At 38.9% G+C, this 13,711-nt stretch overlaps 1 protein-coding gene across 4 annotated transcripts in view; it reads right to left on the reverse strand.

The window, feature by feature from the left end:
* GAB1 (GRB2 associated binding protein 1) overlaps positions 1-13,711 on the reverse strand; it is a 123,831-nt gene that overhangs the window by 23,535 nt on the left and 86,585 nt on the right. For 2 of the 4 annotated variants that reach the window (XM_019420408.2, XM_019420420.2), the window contains exons 3-7: positions 6,845-7,070; positions 6,396-6,476; positions 2,224-2,825; positions 918-1,003; positions 435-738 (exon numbers count right to left, since the gene is read on the reverse strand). In XM_019420408.2, coding sequence (XP_019275953.1) covers positions 435-738; positions 918-1,003; positions 2,224-2,825; positions 6,396-6,476; positions 6,845-7,070 — 1,299 coding nt within the window. The remainder of the gene's footprint in view (positions 1-434; positions 739-917; positions 1,004-2,223; positions 2,826-6,395; positions 6,477-6,844; positions 7,071-13,711) is intronic. The other 2 variants (XM_019420415.2, XM_019420427.2) reach the window with 1 other exon arrangement.

The raw sequence follows: 13,711 nt of genomic DNA on the forward strand, positions 1-13,711 counted from the left end.
AAAAGATAATACTTATATGTAAGTGCTAAAATTTTTGGCTTCTTTTGATACATCAGATGATTTGCCCATATGGGCCTGTATTATTTTCACAAGTCAACAAAGGATTATAGCCAAGGAGTTAGTTATTCCATTTAGAATGGACAAGTGCATTCCAGTTTCTGCTAATTTTCTCCTGTTGCTTGCCAAACCTTGTGAGTATTTCAGTTTGTAACCTCTGCTCTAGAGACAGGAGGCAGAAATCTCACCTGGGCCATCAACATACAACAATTATTAATCTACAAATAGCAACACCGCACATGAACAGATTGATAACTAAGGTACTATGAAATACTTCAGAATTTCTAGTCCCAATTCCATTTTGGATTTAACGACAGTTAAGTGCAGATCTAAGCTGGCAGTCCCTGGCCCTTTCACTATGCCAAGGCCCTTCTTACCTTTTCTGTCGGGCTTGAGGTTCCTATCCACGGGGGGTGGTTCACAGTCTGCAACAGGAACTGGCCTTCGGGGAGGGGTCTTTGGGCTGGACCGGAAGCCCATATGAGCTGGAGGAGGAACTTGCATTCCAAACGAAGAGAAATCAAATGTTCCCGGAGTCATTGGCACATAATTTGCTTCCTGAATTGGTTCCGTAAAACTGCTGGAATGTTGTCGTGGAGGAGAATTGGGATTCATTGGGACATAATTTTCATCCAGTTCTTCACTTGATACACTTCCCACTGTCAATATATTTTTGATTTTCTAAAACACACATACATTAAACAAAAACTATTATCAAACAGGAAAACACAGTTGTAAGTCACACCTATTCATATGGATCTGAAAGGACTTTTATTTCATGATCTCATTTAGTTTCAGGGCACTAAGTGTGAAGATCCTGACAATGAAACACACTTGATACCAAGGTCAGTTATACTTACAAAGTGGTTATGGAAGCCTTCAAGTGAACTAGATCTGTCACTTGGAAATGTTCGTGGAATATCATAGCAGTCTTGAGAACTAGCATCTAAAATAGAAAACAAACTATAAGCATTTCTTCCCATCTTTGCCATCTCTTAGGATTCTCAGAATGATCTGTTCTCTTTCTTTACACACATGCATGCAGGTAAGCATGCACATGCGCAGATTTTTAAAAAGATGCTCACAGAACAGTATCTTGAATGGACACATTAAACCACCCAGAAAACAGACACTCACTGATATGCTAACCAGTACCAGCATTTGATTATGGCAATGAATGATTGTCTAAGCCTGGGATGAGATGGGTATTTAATGACGGAGAAACGAAATACTTCTATTTTCCCATCTTTTGCACCACCTTGGGCCTAACTTGTATCTCAGTAACCTATAATTAGATTACAGAGCTACTTCAAGTAGGGAATTAAAAATTGGTATTGAATGGCCAAATAAAGTATCCATATTAGTACTATTCACAATGCATTAAATCTTCATTTTCTTTAGGACAGGTGGATAACTACCACAAAACACAGAAACGTTAGCACATAGTTTATAGGGTATGTGCCTCTTAAACTCTGGCCTTCTATTTTTTAGGACTTTAAGAACCTCAGATTGGAACCCCGACTGAATTTTTCCCCTCTCAAGGTCTGTAATTTTTGGCAGGCTCTAGGAGATGGTATAGGACTCAGTGAAGTGGCTAGGGTAAGGGGAGAGAAGATTCAGAGCTTTAAAAATAAATAAAACCAAACAAACAACTGATTAGGACTGAGTATACTCGTTGGGTACAACGTATAAATTGCTTATCGAGGAAGGAAGGAAACGGAGCCCAACAGATGTGACACGGAAGCAGCTATGATGGCACACAAATACAGGAAAGGGATGACTCGGAGAGGCTTTGTGGCTGGTCCTTTTCCTGCTCCTCTGTCCCATTAGAGTCTACACACCCAGGATACAGGGAAAGCAGGAAAGAGGGGTGCACACTTCCTGAGGCAGGAAGGTATTACTAAGGCCATACTTCTTCAGGGATGGAAAACTCCACCTCTTTCTCCCTTCCAGCAGAGCATGCACACAGGCACTCGCTGCATGCACAAACACCCTTCAAAGGATCTACTGAGACTCTGCCATCTTCCTACATGAGTGGGTGACTGCAGAGCTGAGGAAAAAAAGGACTATCATTTACCATCATTCTATGCTGAAAAGAACAAATATTCAGAATTACAGATTTTCTATCGTTAACTTCTAACACAGTAGAAGCCAGTTAGAGCTGACCTTTTCGCAATTTGTTCAAATCCACAGTGGAAATGGTATTACTACGTGATGGTGGCATCCCTGCTGTAGGGATACAGTAACTACTGTCAGTATCTGAGGCCGTGCGTGTGATACTACACGTTTCCACAGGCGATCGGTCATGAGCCGGATGTGGTTTCGGTGGCCGAGGTGGAGGAATATCTGGAATAGTGTCTAGCTTTGACGTCTGTCCCAAAGTTCCTTCTGGAAATGTTCGTGGAATCTGATAAGTATTACCAGGTGTTGGAGGAATGTCATAACTAATAGATACATGCCTCATTTGAGTCTCTACACTTGATGTCCCAGATGGGGTATTAAAAACATAGAGTTCTCCATCTGCCTCGGTACTTGATGGAGACACCTTTGGTAAAACATCGTGGGAGTAACTTCTGGGCAGGTTATAAAGGCTGGAGTCTACAGAAACAGATGCAGCACGAGACGGTGGAGAGTCATACATCATTTGCTGCTGAAAAAAGCCATTCACTCCATGTTTGCTCTGGGAGGAAGCAGGATTTTTATGAGAAGGGACGTTATCATTGCAGTCTGTTTCAGAAGAGGTGGATTTTGCAGAATCAGCATGTGTTCTAAATAAAAATTGTTAATGACAGAAAATAAAACACAGTGAAGACATAAGACTACATTTTAATAAATATATTTATAGTTTAGCAATCAAACTACATGGCTTTTTTCATTAGATTTTTTTGTGATCCATAAGATTTAAAGCATGAATGTTCCTTAGTTTTTATGATTATACACCAGACAATAAAACCACCACCACAAAACCACCAAAAGCATTCTCCCTAATTCCTGCCCTGTACGTGCCCACACCCCCAAATCCACCTATTAAATCCATGATCCCTGAAGCACTGGAATTAGAAAGGTACAAAACTCTGAGAAAGGTAAATGATTAAGACATAGACACAAGGAAAATCATTTCCCCTGAAGAGCATGCAGAAACCTCGTGCCAATGCAGTTTATCAAGCTGGTCCATTGCTCTTTAGCCCACCTGTGGCAAATTTGTTGTTCTGCAAGACTATAAGTCTAATGATTTCCTGGTATTGAATAAATTCAATGTGACCTACAAGGAGGTGGCAACTTGAAAGGTTTGTATATCTTCCTTTCCACTAATTTTCTTTAACGAACACTCAGCCAATACTATAAAGACGATCAAAATATAACGCCCAGAGTTCGCCAACTCCAAAAAATAATTAACCTTGAGAAATCTCATTAGAGTATATTTAATGTTTTGGGTACATTTCCAGGCTTTGCTTTCTGTGGTATCACAAAATTTGGGTAAAAGCCAAAATGAAGCTAATGATACCAGCACATTGCACTTCCTTAACGGTTAACTAGATACTTAACCTCTTGTGAGTGATGTCTAAAGTCTGGTAGGAACTTGAATTTAATCTTTTAAAATGTAACTTGTGAGAGTTCTTTAAGGTCTGATCTTCCCTGATCTTTTAGTAACACCTAGCACTATGTATCACACGTATTTATTCAAACTCTCCACCGCTGGTGTCATGGAACCCATACTGTAACATCCTCACTTCCATTCTCCCTCGCTGATTACTCCCTTGTTTCACTGACTGGCTCCTTCTCCCCGTGTCTCCACCCGGGAACAGCCAACAGAATCCAGTCTTCTGGATTCTGATTCTTGACCACACACACCATTTAAAAACCCTCCTTTCTCATGACTTCACATTCCACTGAATGCTGATGACTCCCATCATCTCACCAAACTCTTGAGTCCCATATTTTCAAACTGTTCAAATATATTTCTATATGGTTACCCCAGTGTTAACCCTGCTTATGCATACCAAGCCAAATTCAACTTACTTCTCAAACTGATTGTCCTTTCTGACTTGCCATGAAAAGAAATGTCTTTATCCAGATTCTCTAGGCTCAAAAGGCAATCAGCGTTGACTCACTCTCTTTGATCTCCACCATCCCCCTTCAGGCACTGACTCCTTCTTCCTAACCAAGTAACTATTCCCTGCTCTGTTCCCACTGTCCCCACCCCAAGTTCAGGTCTGGGTGTCTGCTAAGATCCACACCACCGAACCCTCCTAAGAAGTCTCAGTGGACCTCCTTCCTCCAGTTTCTCCCTCTTCCAGTGAACTCAAGGGACCCTACTGCGAGGCTGCTATAAGGTCAGTATTTTCAGAACATGGCTTTCATATCACTCATCTATTTGGACAAAATACTGTTAAAGGTCCCAGCAGGCTGTGGGAACTACAAAAAAAGCCCACAAGCAACTCCACTTACCATCCCTGGCTGAGGCTATACCATCCCTGGCTCCACCTGACATGCCCTATCTTATGCCCTACTCTCCCCCAGTGGAACCCTCTACTCTGGGCAGGCTTTCCTCTCATTTGCTTCCTCTGGCCCCTCACTCTCACCTCGCCTTTCTCTCAAATGCTTTTTATGCAGATTGCTAATGACAGGGTCCTTTTCTCTCACCAACAAGCATAGTTCAAATCCTACACCTCCTTGGAAACGTTTCACCTTCCATTTTAAGAACACTTGCACTGTCCCTTCTAGGAATTTCTAATGCATCTACACATATTCTAAATTTGCACTTCATTTAATTCAAACGTGGGTTAAGAGAAGTTAGAAGCACAAGTAATAAGTTCCCTGCTCTTGACTAGCTTATGGTTTAGCGAACAATAAACTATATACATCAAACTATTTCCAATTCTGTGATAAAAGGGAGGCATGACCAGGATGCTATGAAAACCCACAGAGGCATTTAGTTCAGGCTGGGAGTTTGGAGGAATGTTTCCTAGAGGAGTAGATGTCTGAGCTGAATCTTGAGTCCTGCCAGATGAACAAGAGTTTGCAAAGCAATTCTCCTGTCTTCACCTGCAGACACTTAACATTTGACTTCTTCATAAGCTTTGCTTGTAAACTCTGAGGGTGACTGTATCTGAGGCGGCTTATGTAGTTAGTCTGTTCCTTCACAGCACCTACCAAGACAGTGGGCACATAGTGGATACTTCATAAATATCAGTCAATTAACTGTCACTTCTGTGAAATACATAGATACAAAATCTATCTGAGCAGGGATTCTCAGCATAATTTCTACTATAACAGGAAAGCTGTAACACCAATGAGATCAATGAAAGGTACCATACAACAAGAAAATGCACTGAAAACGGTGACTTAACTATTGGCTTTTAAAAAGTTGATACTGAAAAATAATTGTGAATCTCTATAAAATAAAATCTTAGTTAGTAGCAGAGGTAACAAAGTTGCGAATGTATAATTTTAAATATTCACAGCAAACAAGCAAAATCAAGTTAGAATTTGATATTATTAACTAGTATTGATTTATAAAAAGATTTTTGTTTGTTTGTTTTTGTTTTTGTTTTTTTGCTCTTACAGGTAAAATCCCATTACAACAAATATCTAGAAACCCATCTTTGGAATGTCTGTATTCCATTATCTCGGGGAATCATTCACAACAACCTAATCTGTAGTTCTTGACAAATTCCATATAAAAATTGTTGAACAAGCACTTTGTACCATCTTAGTCCGGTAACAGTCACTTTCTCCATGAAAACAATCACAACATTTTTTTGTTATAAAATAATGCTTAATATCCAATCACTCCATTTAAAAAGCATCTTTCACATCTACTATGTAATTCCCACTTTTATATACCTCAAGTGAGGACATAAATATCCCCAACATCACTAGTTGCCACCACACTGCTGATGGCAGACACGGGTTCCCTGGTCTTCATTTTCTGGCTCCAATTCTGTTACCTCTGGCCTTCCAATTAACAGAAAATGACAAGAGTGATCAAATGAAACCACTGCACAGCTTAGAAGAAAAGAAAGAAGCAGGAAGGGAGATGATGGGGAAACCAAGGATTTGGGGAAGGCTTTATGATACCTTTGGGCAAGCACTGAAGTCCATAGATTTGTTTCTACTTAAAAATGTATAAACTCAGAGCTTGAGGTAAGCTCTGCTTCACGGCTAGGTACGATGACTGGAAAGTTTTACGGTTTTTAGCAATATACTTGATTGATTAGATTTCATCAAATTTCACTAAAACCCAATTTATATATTCCCATAGAATTTGCTATATTGAGATTTTACCTGTATAATTAATTTCTCACACAGATCCAAAGCAACCACAACACACTCACTGCAATGGAATCGTTTTGCTTTCAAAATCTTCTAGTAGTAGGTATTCCTCTCCTTCTTCAGAAACAAAAGATGACCCTTGGCTGGTTTACAATCACATAAGAAATGGAGCAAGATCACCATTTATAAATCAGTGAAATCTGTTAAGCAAGTAATACTGTGAGTCTGTAACAAAGACTATGAAACAGGAGACAGATTTCTAAAAGAGCCTTGTAGGTACAAGTGTTCTTTGCCAAAGATAGTAGAGAATGCGTTTCTTCCATAAAACTCCTGAATATCAGAAACCATTAGGAGAATATAACCTGAAATATAGTAAGCCTAAACTATAACCCTAGATAGTTGGGTTTCTCTTAAGCCTTCAAATCAGAATTTTAAAAGTTTCAAGATTCTAAGTGCGCGCCGCGCGCACGCACGCACGCACGCACGCACACACACACTCACAGGTATTTACCTGGTGGGTTCAGGCTTCTTGCTTTGACAGTTGATTAGCAAGAGGTAGTCTTGAGGATCCTCCTGGATGCCAACAGTTTCCAGGTGTGGTGGAAGGTTAATTAGCTGATAGGGAGGAGGTGGAGCAGTGGAGGATGAATCTACCTGGGTGGACGGCGGTGCTGTGTTGACCGCCAAAGGTAAATCGGCTGGCGCCTGGGCAGAGTTGCCAGGGGGCTTCACAAGATCTGCAACACCAAAGTAGAACTGTCATCGTCTATCCCATTTTAAGGGCTGTTTCTTAAATAAAGCTCCTTGAAAGTTTGAAGACAAACTGTTTAAACACACAGGAGCGTGATAAACCATGACAATGTCAGTTAAAACAAATTCTACCTATACAGCAACATTTGTACAAGAAATTATTGGCTCTTGTCAAAGAGATATGAAGAGTAAGGCTCTTTCTTCCAGAGGCTATAATAAAGCCATGTTCCCTTTGCCTTGAACAATCTTTAGTTTTGAGGCTACTGGCAATGAAGATGTTATATAATCGTAGCACCAGAGGTAGATTTTTTCCATAATAAAAAAACAAAGTGTTTCCCATGCCAGGCCAACTTTCCAAGGAGGCCCATTTTATTATGTGGCATTTACAGGCACAAGGATCACCTCTTCGCCCCATCTTTATTTTGCTGTTCATTCTTTTCCTTCTACTCCTCAGCAGACTAAGGAGAAATAGTTCTAATTCTGGGATTCATGTTCAGGGAAAGAGATTTTCTTTAATGCTTCTCCTCTCCCCTCAGCTCATAGCCTCATTTACCATTTATTGGGTTTCTGTAATATTTTCAGGCAAAAGGGGTCAGCAAGTGAGGGAGTAATTTATTAAGCACTCAACAATGTTCTGAGAAGATATACGAAACTAGCTAAATTGGTTACAGTTAAGTAATCTGAAAACAAACTGAAAACCTAGAGATAAAATCCCACGTTAATCACTGACACAACCAAGTAAATTTTCAAGAACCCAGAAGAAAAATTCTCTGTTAGTGTGGTTAGGAATATAAGACTATAAATCCAGAAAAAGGTAAATACTCATATATGAATAAACAAATTTATTTACTGTCTATGTTAGAACAGAAAAGGCTGGCTTCAAACTGAGATTTTTTTTTTTAATAACAAAACATTATCTAAAAGACACTAAAAAGTGGTAAAGGATTTAATATGTTCAACCAAATAAAATCAAATGGGAGGTCATATGACCTGTCAATTCACCAGGAAGGAGCTACATGTCAGCTCTAGCTTCCCTAGACACTACAGGATAAGTCCACATGGTTTTGATAATGTCTTTATGTATTCAACTTTAGTATCTGTATATGCACCACAGCAAAATTTATGTAGTTTATATTTTATAACTGTTCTTCCTAAGCACAGAAGCTCATATCATGGGGCGCCTGGGTGGCTCAGTCGGTTAAGCATCCAACTCTTGGTTTCAGCTCAGGTCATGATCTCATGGCTTCGTGGGATCGAGCCCTGAACTGGACTCTGTGCTGACAGTGTGGAACCTGCTTGGAATTCTCCTTCTCTCTCTCTCTCTCTCTCCCCCTCATGCATGCTCTTTCTCAAAATTAATAAACTTTTTAAAAAAGCTCATAATTATAAAGCTTGAATAAACACATGAGTATGGCTAAATATAAGCTTACCTTTATTTATGGGTCCCCAAAACAAACACAAAGGATCAGAACTCCTATGCATCAGTGTGCCCCACAGGTGGTAGATGCTTAAACTGTTTCATTCACCCAGCAGAAACTCACTAAGCACTTTCTTTCTTTCTCTCTTTTTTTAAATGTTTATTTAAAATAAATAAATAAATAAATAAATAAATAAATAAATGTTTATTTTTGAAGGAGAGAGAGACATAGCGTGAGCAGGGGAGGGGCAGAGAGAGAGGGAGATACAGAATCTGAAGCAGGCTCCAGGCTCTGAGCTGTCAGGACAGAGCCTGATGTGGGGCTCGAACTCATGAGCTGTGAGATCATGACCAGAGCCAAAGTCGGACTCAGCTTAACCAACTGAGCCACCCAGGTGCCCCACTAGGCACTTTCTCTATGTCATGCTGGAAGAGATTAAGGCAAGGGGCACTCCCAAATCTTCAAGATCCATTCAACTGCAAGTGCAGTTTGGAATTTGCTCAAGCATTATGTCAGCCCTACTAGGTGCTAATTTAAGTATGAAGACTTCTTTCACTTGGAGAGTTTGGCCTGAGTACATAGAAGTTGAGCTAATTTCTAATATTTTCTCTTTGTTATGCTGCATGCAATGTCAAGTCTTCATACAAGCTCATCTAATAAAATCTAATACTTTATGCCAGGAGTTAATTCCTTCTTATTTATGAAAGGTGAGAAAAGAAAATGGTGAGAACAGAAAAATATTCTTTTGGACATTTATACAACATAATGCCATAATTTCAGTGGGAACTCATAAATACCTCATTACGTCTAATAGATGTTGATTGCCAATAGTGCACATAATGTACTCTGTGAAATGTTTTACTGTTTTGACTCAGTTGCAAATATATAAAGATTTAGTTAAGAGGATTTTACATCAGTGACTCAGTAAATCCTTGTGCATTGTTAAACTTAAGAGAATTATGAAAAATATTTACCTGAAATATAAAAATTTTCAGAAAAAATATTTTCTGAAGAGCTTTCAGAAAAACCTATACAACTTCAAGGAAGAAAAGGGGGAGGGAGAGGTCAGAAAGCAGTTACCATATCCTATAGGCTGTATTCACAAATACATTTTACATACTTCTTTTTATGCCATAGATGTGTGGTAAAATCGTATGATCCCATTCAATTTTTAGTTCTGACCAAAACAAAATGAAACTCAACACTGGAAACACATCACTAGATAAAACAGTCTGAATCCTAATTTTCCACTGTAACTCCTAAAGTAAGCTTCTCAGGTGGATGTTTTTAGAGATACACTTTTCCTGTAATATTTTTTCTAAACTTGATAGCTACACACTAAATGAACACAGTGATTCATCTTCAGTGTGGGAAAAGAATCACCCAGCCAGGCAATCCTTTTGTCTGACCTTGTGTTATTAACACAATGGGACCATCTCTTTTTTAACCTTCCATTTCTTCTACCTGTGAATGACTAAAGTTTTTTATCCTCTTTAGAGATGCAAGATCCTCTCAATTTCTGGGAAAAAAAAAAAAGACTGGGATTCAAAGGTTCCTTTTTAAAAAATATATAGTATCTTGTTCACAATATGGGAAAGCTTGCATCTACTTCTAAGAGGCAAGAACTGGAGAGAACTTCCACTATGTTCACTAGCAAGCTCATGAAAGAAGAGACCTTTAAACAGCCATGAAAAGCAAGCCCAACCATTCCAAACAAGATGGCATATGAAGGCCTTAAAAAGGAAAGGGAACCGGGGCACCTGGGTGGTTCAGTCGGTTAAGAGTCTGACTTCGGCTCAGGTCATGATCTTGCGTTCGTGGGTTCGAGCCCTGGGGCAGGCTCTGTGCTGACGGCTCAGAGCCTGGAGCCTGCTTCGGATTCTGTGTCTCCCTCTCTCTCTGCCCCTCCCCTGCTCATGCTCTGTCTCTCAAAAAAATTAAATAAAACATTAAAAAAAATTTTTTAAAAAGGAGAGGGAACACTGCTCTGCCACTTTGGCTCAGATAATGCACTATCTTCAAAGTTTTAGTCTTTGGGGCTGTTTTACTCATGTTAATTTGACTATATACTCAGCTCTGCATATTTTAATGCAAGCATTGCAGTGTGTCTAAGTACTCTCATTTCTGGTCAAAGTTAACCAATTGGTCTGAAAAACTTCTGTTCCACTTTATAAAGACACATGATTTACCTCCTTCTGCCAGACAAGTAGTTGAGCAGATCCCGTTTGTTGTTTTCTGCCTCACCTGGGTCTCTAACTTACTGCTCTTTCTAAGTAATGCAGGTATCAAGTTTCTGAGAACCAAATATCAGCTCAGGGTTTGCTTATGTGTGTAAAATCATTTCCTGTGTCTTAATTCAAAAAACATAAAGAGTATAATTAGCATTCGTTAAAGGCCTAATAAGCTGCTGGAGCAAATTCTTAACTAAATTTTACTTAGAAAGGTAACAAGTACTGGTAAGGTAAGCTTCAACCAGCTTTTGGTGAAGGGAAGTATATTATTATGTGAAGAGAACTACAAATAATAAATTGGTCCACATGACCCTGGCTTAATGCACAGTTTTATCCTGGTTGAAACCATAATGCCCTGGTGTTACTGTCCCTCATAGAAGTCGGGTGCCTACGTAATGCCTCTAAACAGTCAAAATAATATATACAGATAATATTTTTTCTTTTAAATTAATTTTTTTTTTAATTTGGGAGAGAGAGAGAGCGTGTGAGTCGGGGAGAGGGGCAGAAGGAGAGGGACAATCTTAAGCAGGCTCCACACTCAGCAAGGAGCCCAATATGGGGCTGGATCCCATGACCCTGGGATCATGACCTGAGATAAAATCAAGAGTCAGATGCTCAACCAACTGAGCCACCCAGGTACCCCATATATACATGCGTACATACATACATACATATATATATAAAGGCACAAGAGCTCAAGCCCAGGGAAGCAATTCTACTCTTTCTCATTGATAAGGAGAATATTTCAAAGTTAATATGACCAGGTCCTCTGATTTTGTAACTACTGCCATACTGTATTCAGCATGTGGTAATAAAACTGCAGTGTTGCTCATGTCCTTGTCAGGAGACTAGATGAGATCCTTTTCTCTCAAGCTGGGCTGCATTTGCTGATAGGATACTTTCTGGTTTCTACAGCAAAAATTTTACCTTTATGTTCACAAACAGGTCAACAGGCAAATAGGTGAAGGTTACTCTGTTTCTATTAATTACTAATTTACCTGGTCTGTTGTAGAATTTTTTTTTTTTTTGTCAAGAGATGCATTTTGATTGGATCTATGCCTAATTAACTTAACAAATTAAGAGTCTATCGACAAAGATTATGCATCAATTAACATCAATCCTAAAGTAACTGTTTTCTCATTTCAGAACACATCATTTTTTATAGAAGAACATTCTGTAAAGGTAAATCTAGCAAATGTATACCAACGAGAAACATCAGTAGTTGCAATTTTTAGTGAAGCAACCTGCAATTTCAAAAATTGAAGACCTTTAATCATAGCCCAACCTATTTAATGTGTTTCAAATAGAAATTTTTTTTATTTTGATGATCTCCTTAATAGGTTGTGCAAACATTCTTGGAAACTTTTTAAATAAACCCCTAGGAAGTGCTGAAAATGTCTTAATTCTTAATCCAGAGGCATCCATCCTGTCATCAGAATCACTGCGGGGATTTTAAAGACCTAGGTGCTGGAGCCCCATCCCAGGAGACTCAATGAATCAAGATCTCAAGAGCAGCAACTTGAAAATGTGTAAGAAAACAAAACAAAAACAGAATAAACTCTAGTTAAACTGGTCCTCAGGGAAATGCAAATTAAAACCACAATGAGGGGCACCTGAGTGGCTTGGTGGGTTAAGCAGCCACCTCTTGATTTCCACTCAGGTCATGATCTCAGGGTCGTGAGATCCAGTCCCCTGTTCGGCTCTGTGCACAGCGTGGAGCCCACTTAAGATTCTGTCTCTCTCCCTCTCTCTCTCAAAAATAAAAATAAATAATAAAACTACAATGAGACACCAGTACACATTCATGAGGATGGCTAAAATTAATGACTGACAAGACCAAATGTTGATGAGAATGTAGGTAACTGGAAGTCTCCTACACTGCTGGTAGGAAAGCAACCAGTACATATCCTATGATGTAGCAATTCCATCCATCGCTATTTACCCATAAGAACTAAGGGTTTATGTCCATCAAAAGATATATATAACAGCGCTCACAACAGCTTTATTTGTATCAAAATAGAAATAACCCAAATGTCTATCAACAAACACATCCATAATTTGTGATATACTCATGAAATGGAATGCTACACAAGATGAAGAACTCCCACTACATGCTACATGGATGGATCTCACAGACTTCTATTGGAAAAAAGAAGCCAGATTCAATGGTTTTGCTCATATAAAGTTCAGATACAGGCAATACTAATCTATGGTTATAGAATCAAAATCAAAAAAATTTTTTCTGGGTTTGTACTGGAAAGAAGGATGAAAAAAACCTTCTGGGGGCTGGACATATTCTCTTTTTTTAACTCTGAGTGGCAGTTACACAGATTTATGTTTCTATCTATAGATATAGATGGATGTATACAACTATATTGTACTGTATACTTAAGATCTGTACCTTCGACAGTAATGCGTCATACCTGAATAAAAAGTAAATAAAAATAAATCTAGCAGTTCTCTAATTAAGAAGAACTGCTTTTACAGGAAAAGGGAGCGTATGTATATTCTTACATTAGTTTACCTACTTTTCTAAAGGGAAGAATATCAAACAGTGACTATTTTTAAGCCACTATTATCTGGGCACTTTAAGGAAAGCAACTCAACTGTTTGATAAGAGGCAACTTTCTAATCTTGCACCCTGAAATTAGACCAGGAGCCATTGCGCCAAGTTAGTTAGCTGTTTAGAGCCCTTAGGCTGTGTTTCCTGGCACTTGTTAAGCAGATTTAACAGCTTCCACCTTGGTGTAGAAACAAAAATAAATCTGCACATTTCCAAGAAAAACAAAAGAAATTAGTCTCTACCCTCAAATCTGCTAAATAAAAGCATTCATAGGAACCGCACACAGTTCAATGAACTACAATTTAAAAACAGATTCAGCTTGCCAGCATTCTGAGTATTCAATAATAGCAGTGGTCACCTGGGGCAGCGGAAATAACATGGTAACGATATTTTGAGAGGTTCCTGGAATCAAAACA

Source organism: Panthera pardus, unplaced genomic scaffold, assembly GCF_024362965.1.
Source record: "Panthera pardus isolate Hobbes unplaced genomic scaffold, ASM2436296v1 HiC_scaffold_13, whole genome shotgun sequence".
In the NCBI taxonomy this organism is placed as follows: Eukaryota; Metazoa; Chordata; class Mammalia; order Carnivora; family Felidae; genus Panthera; species Panthera pardus.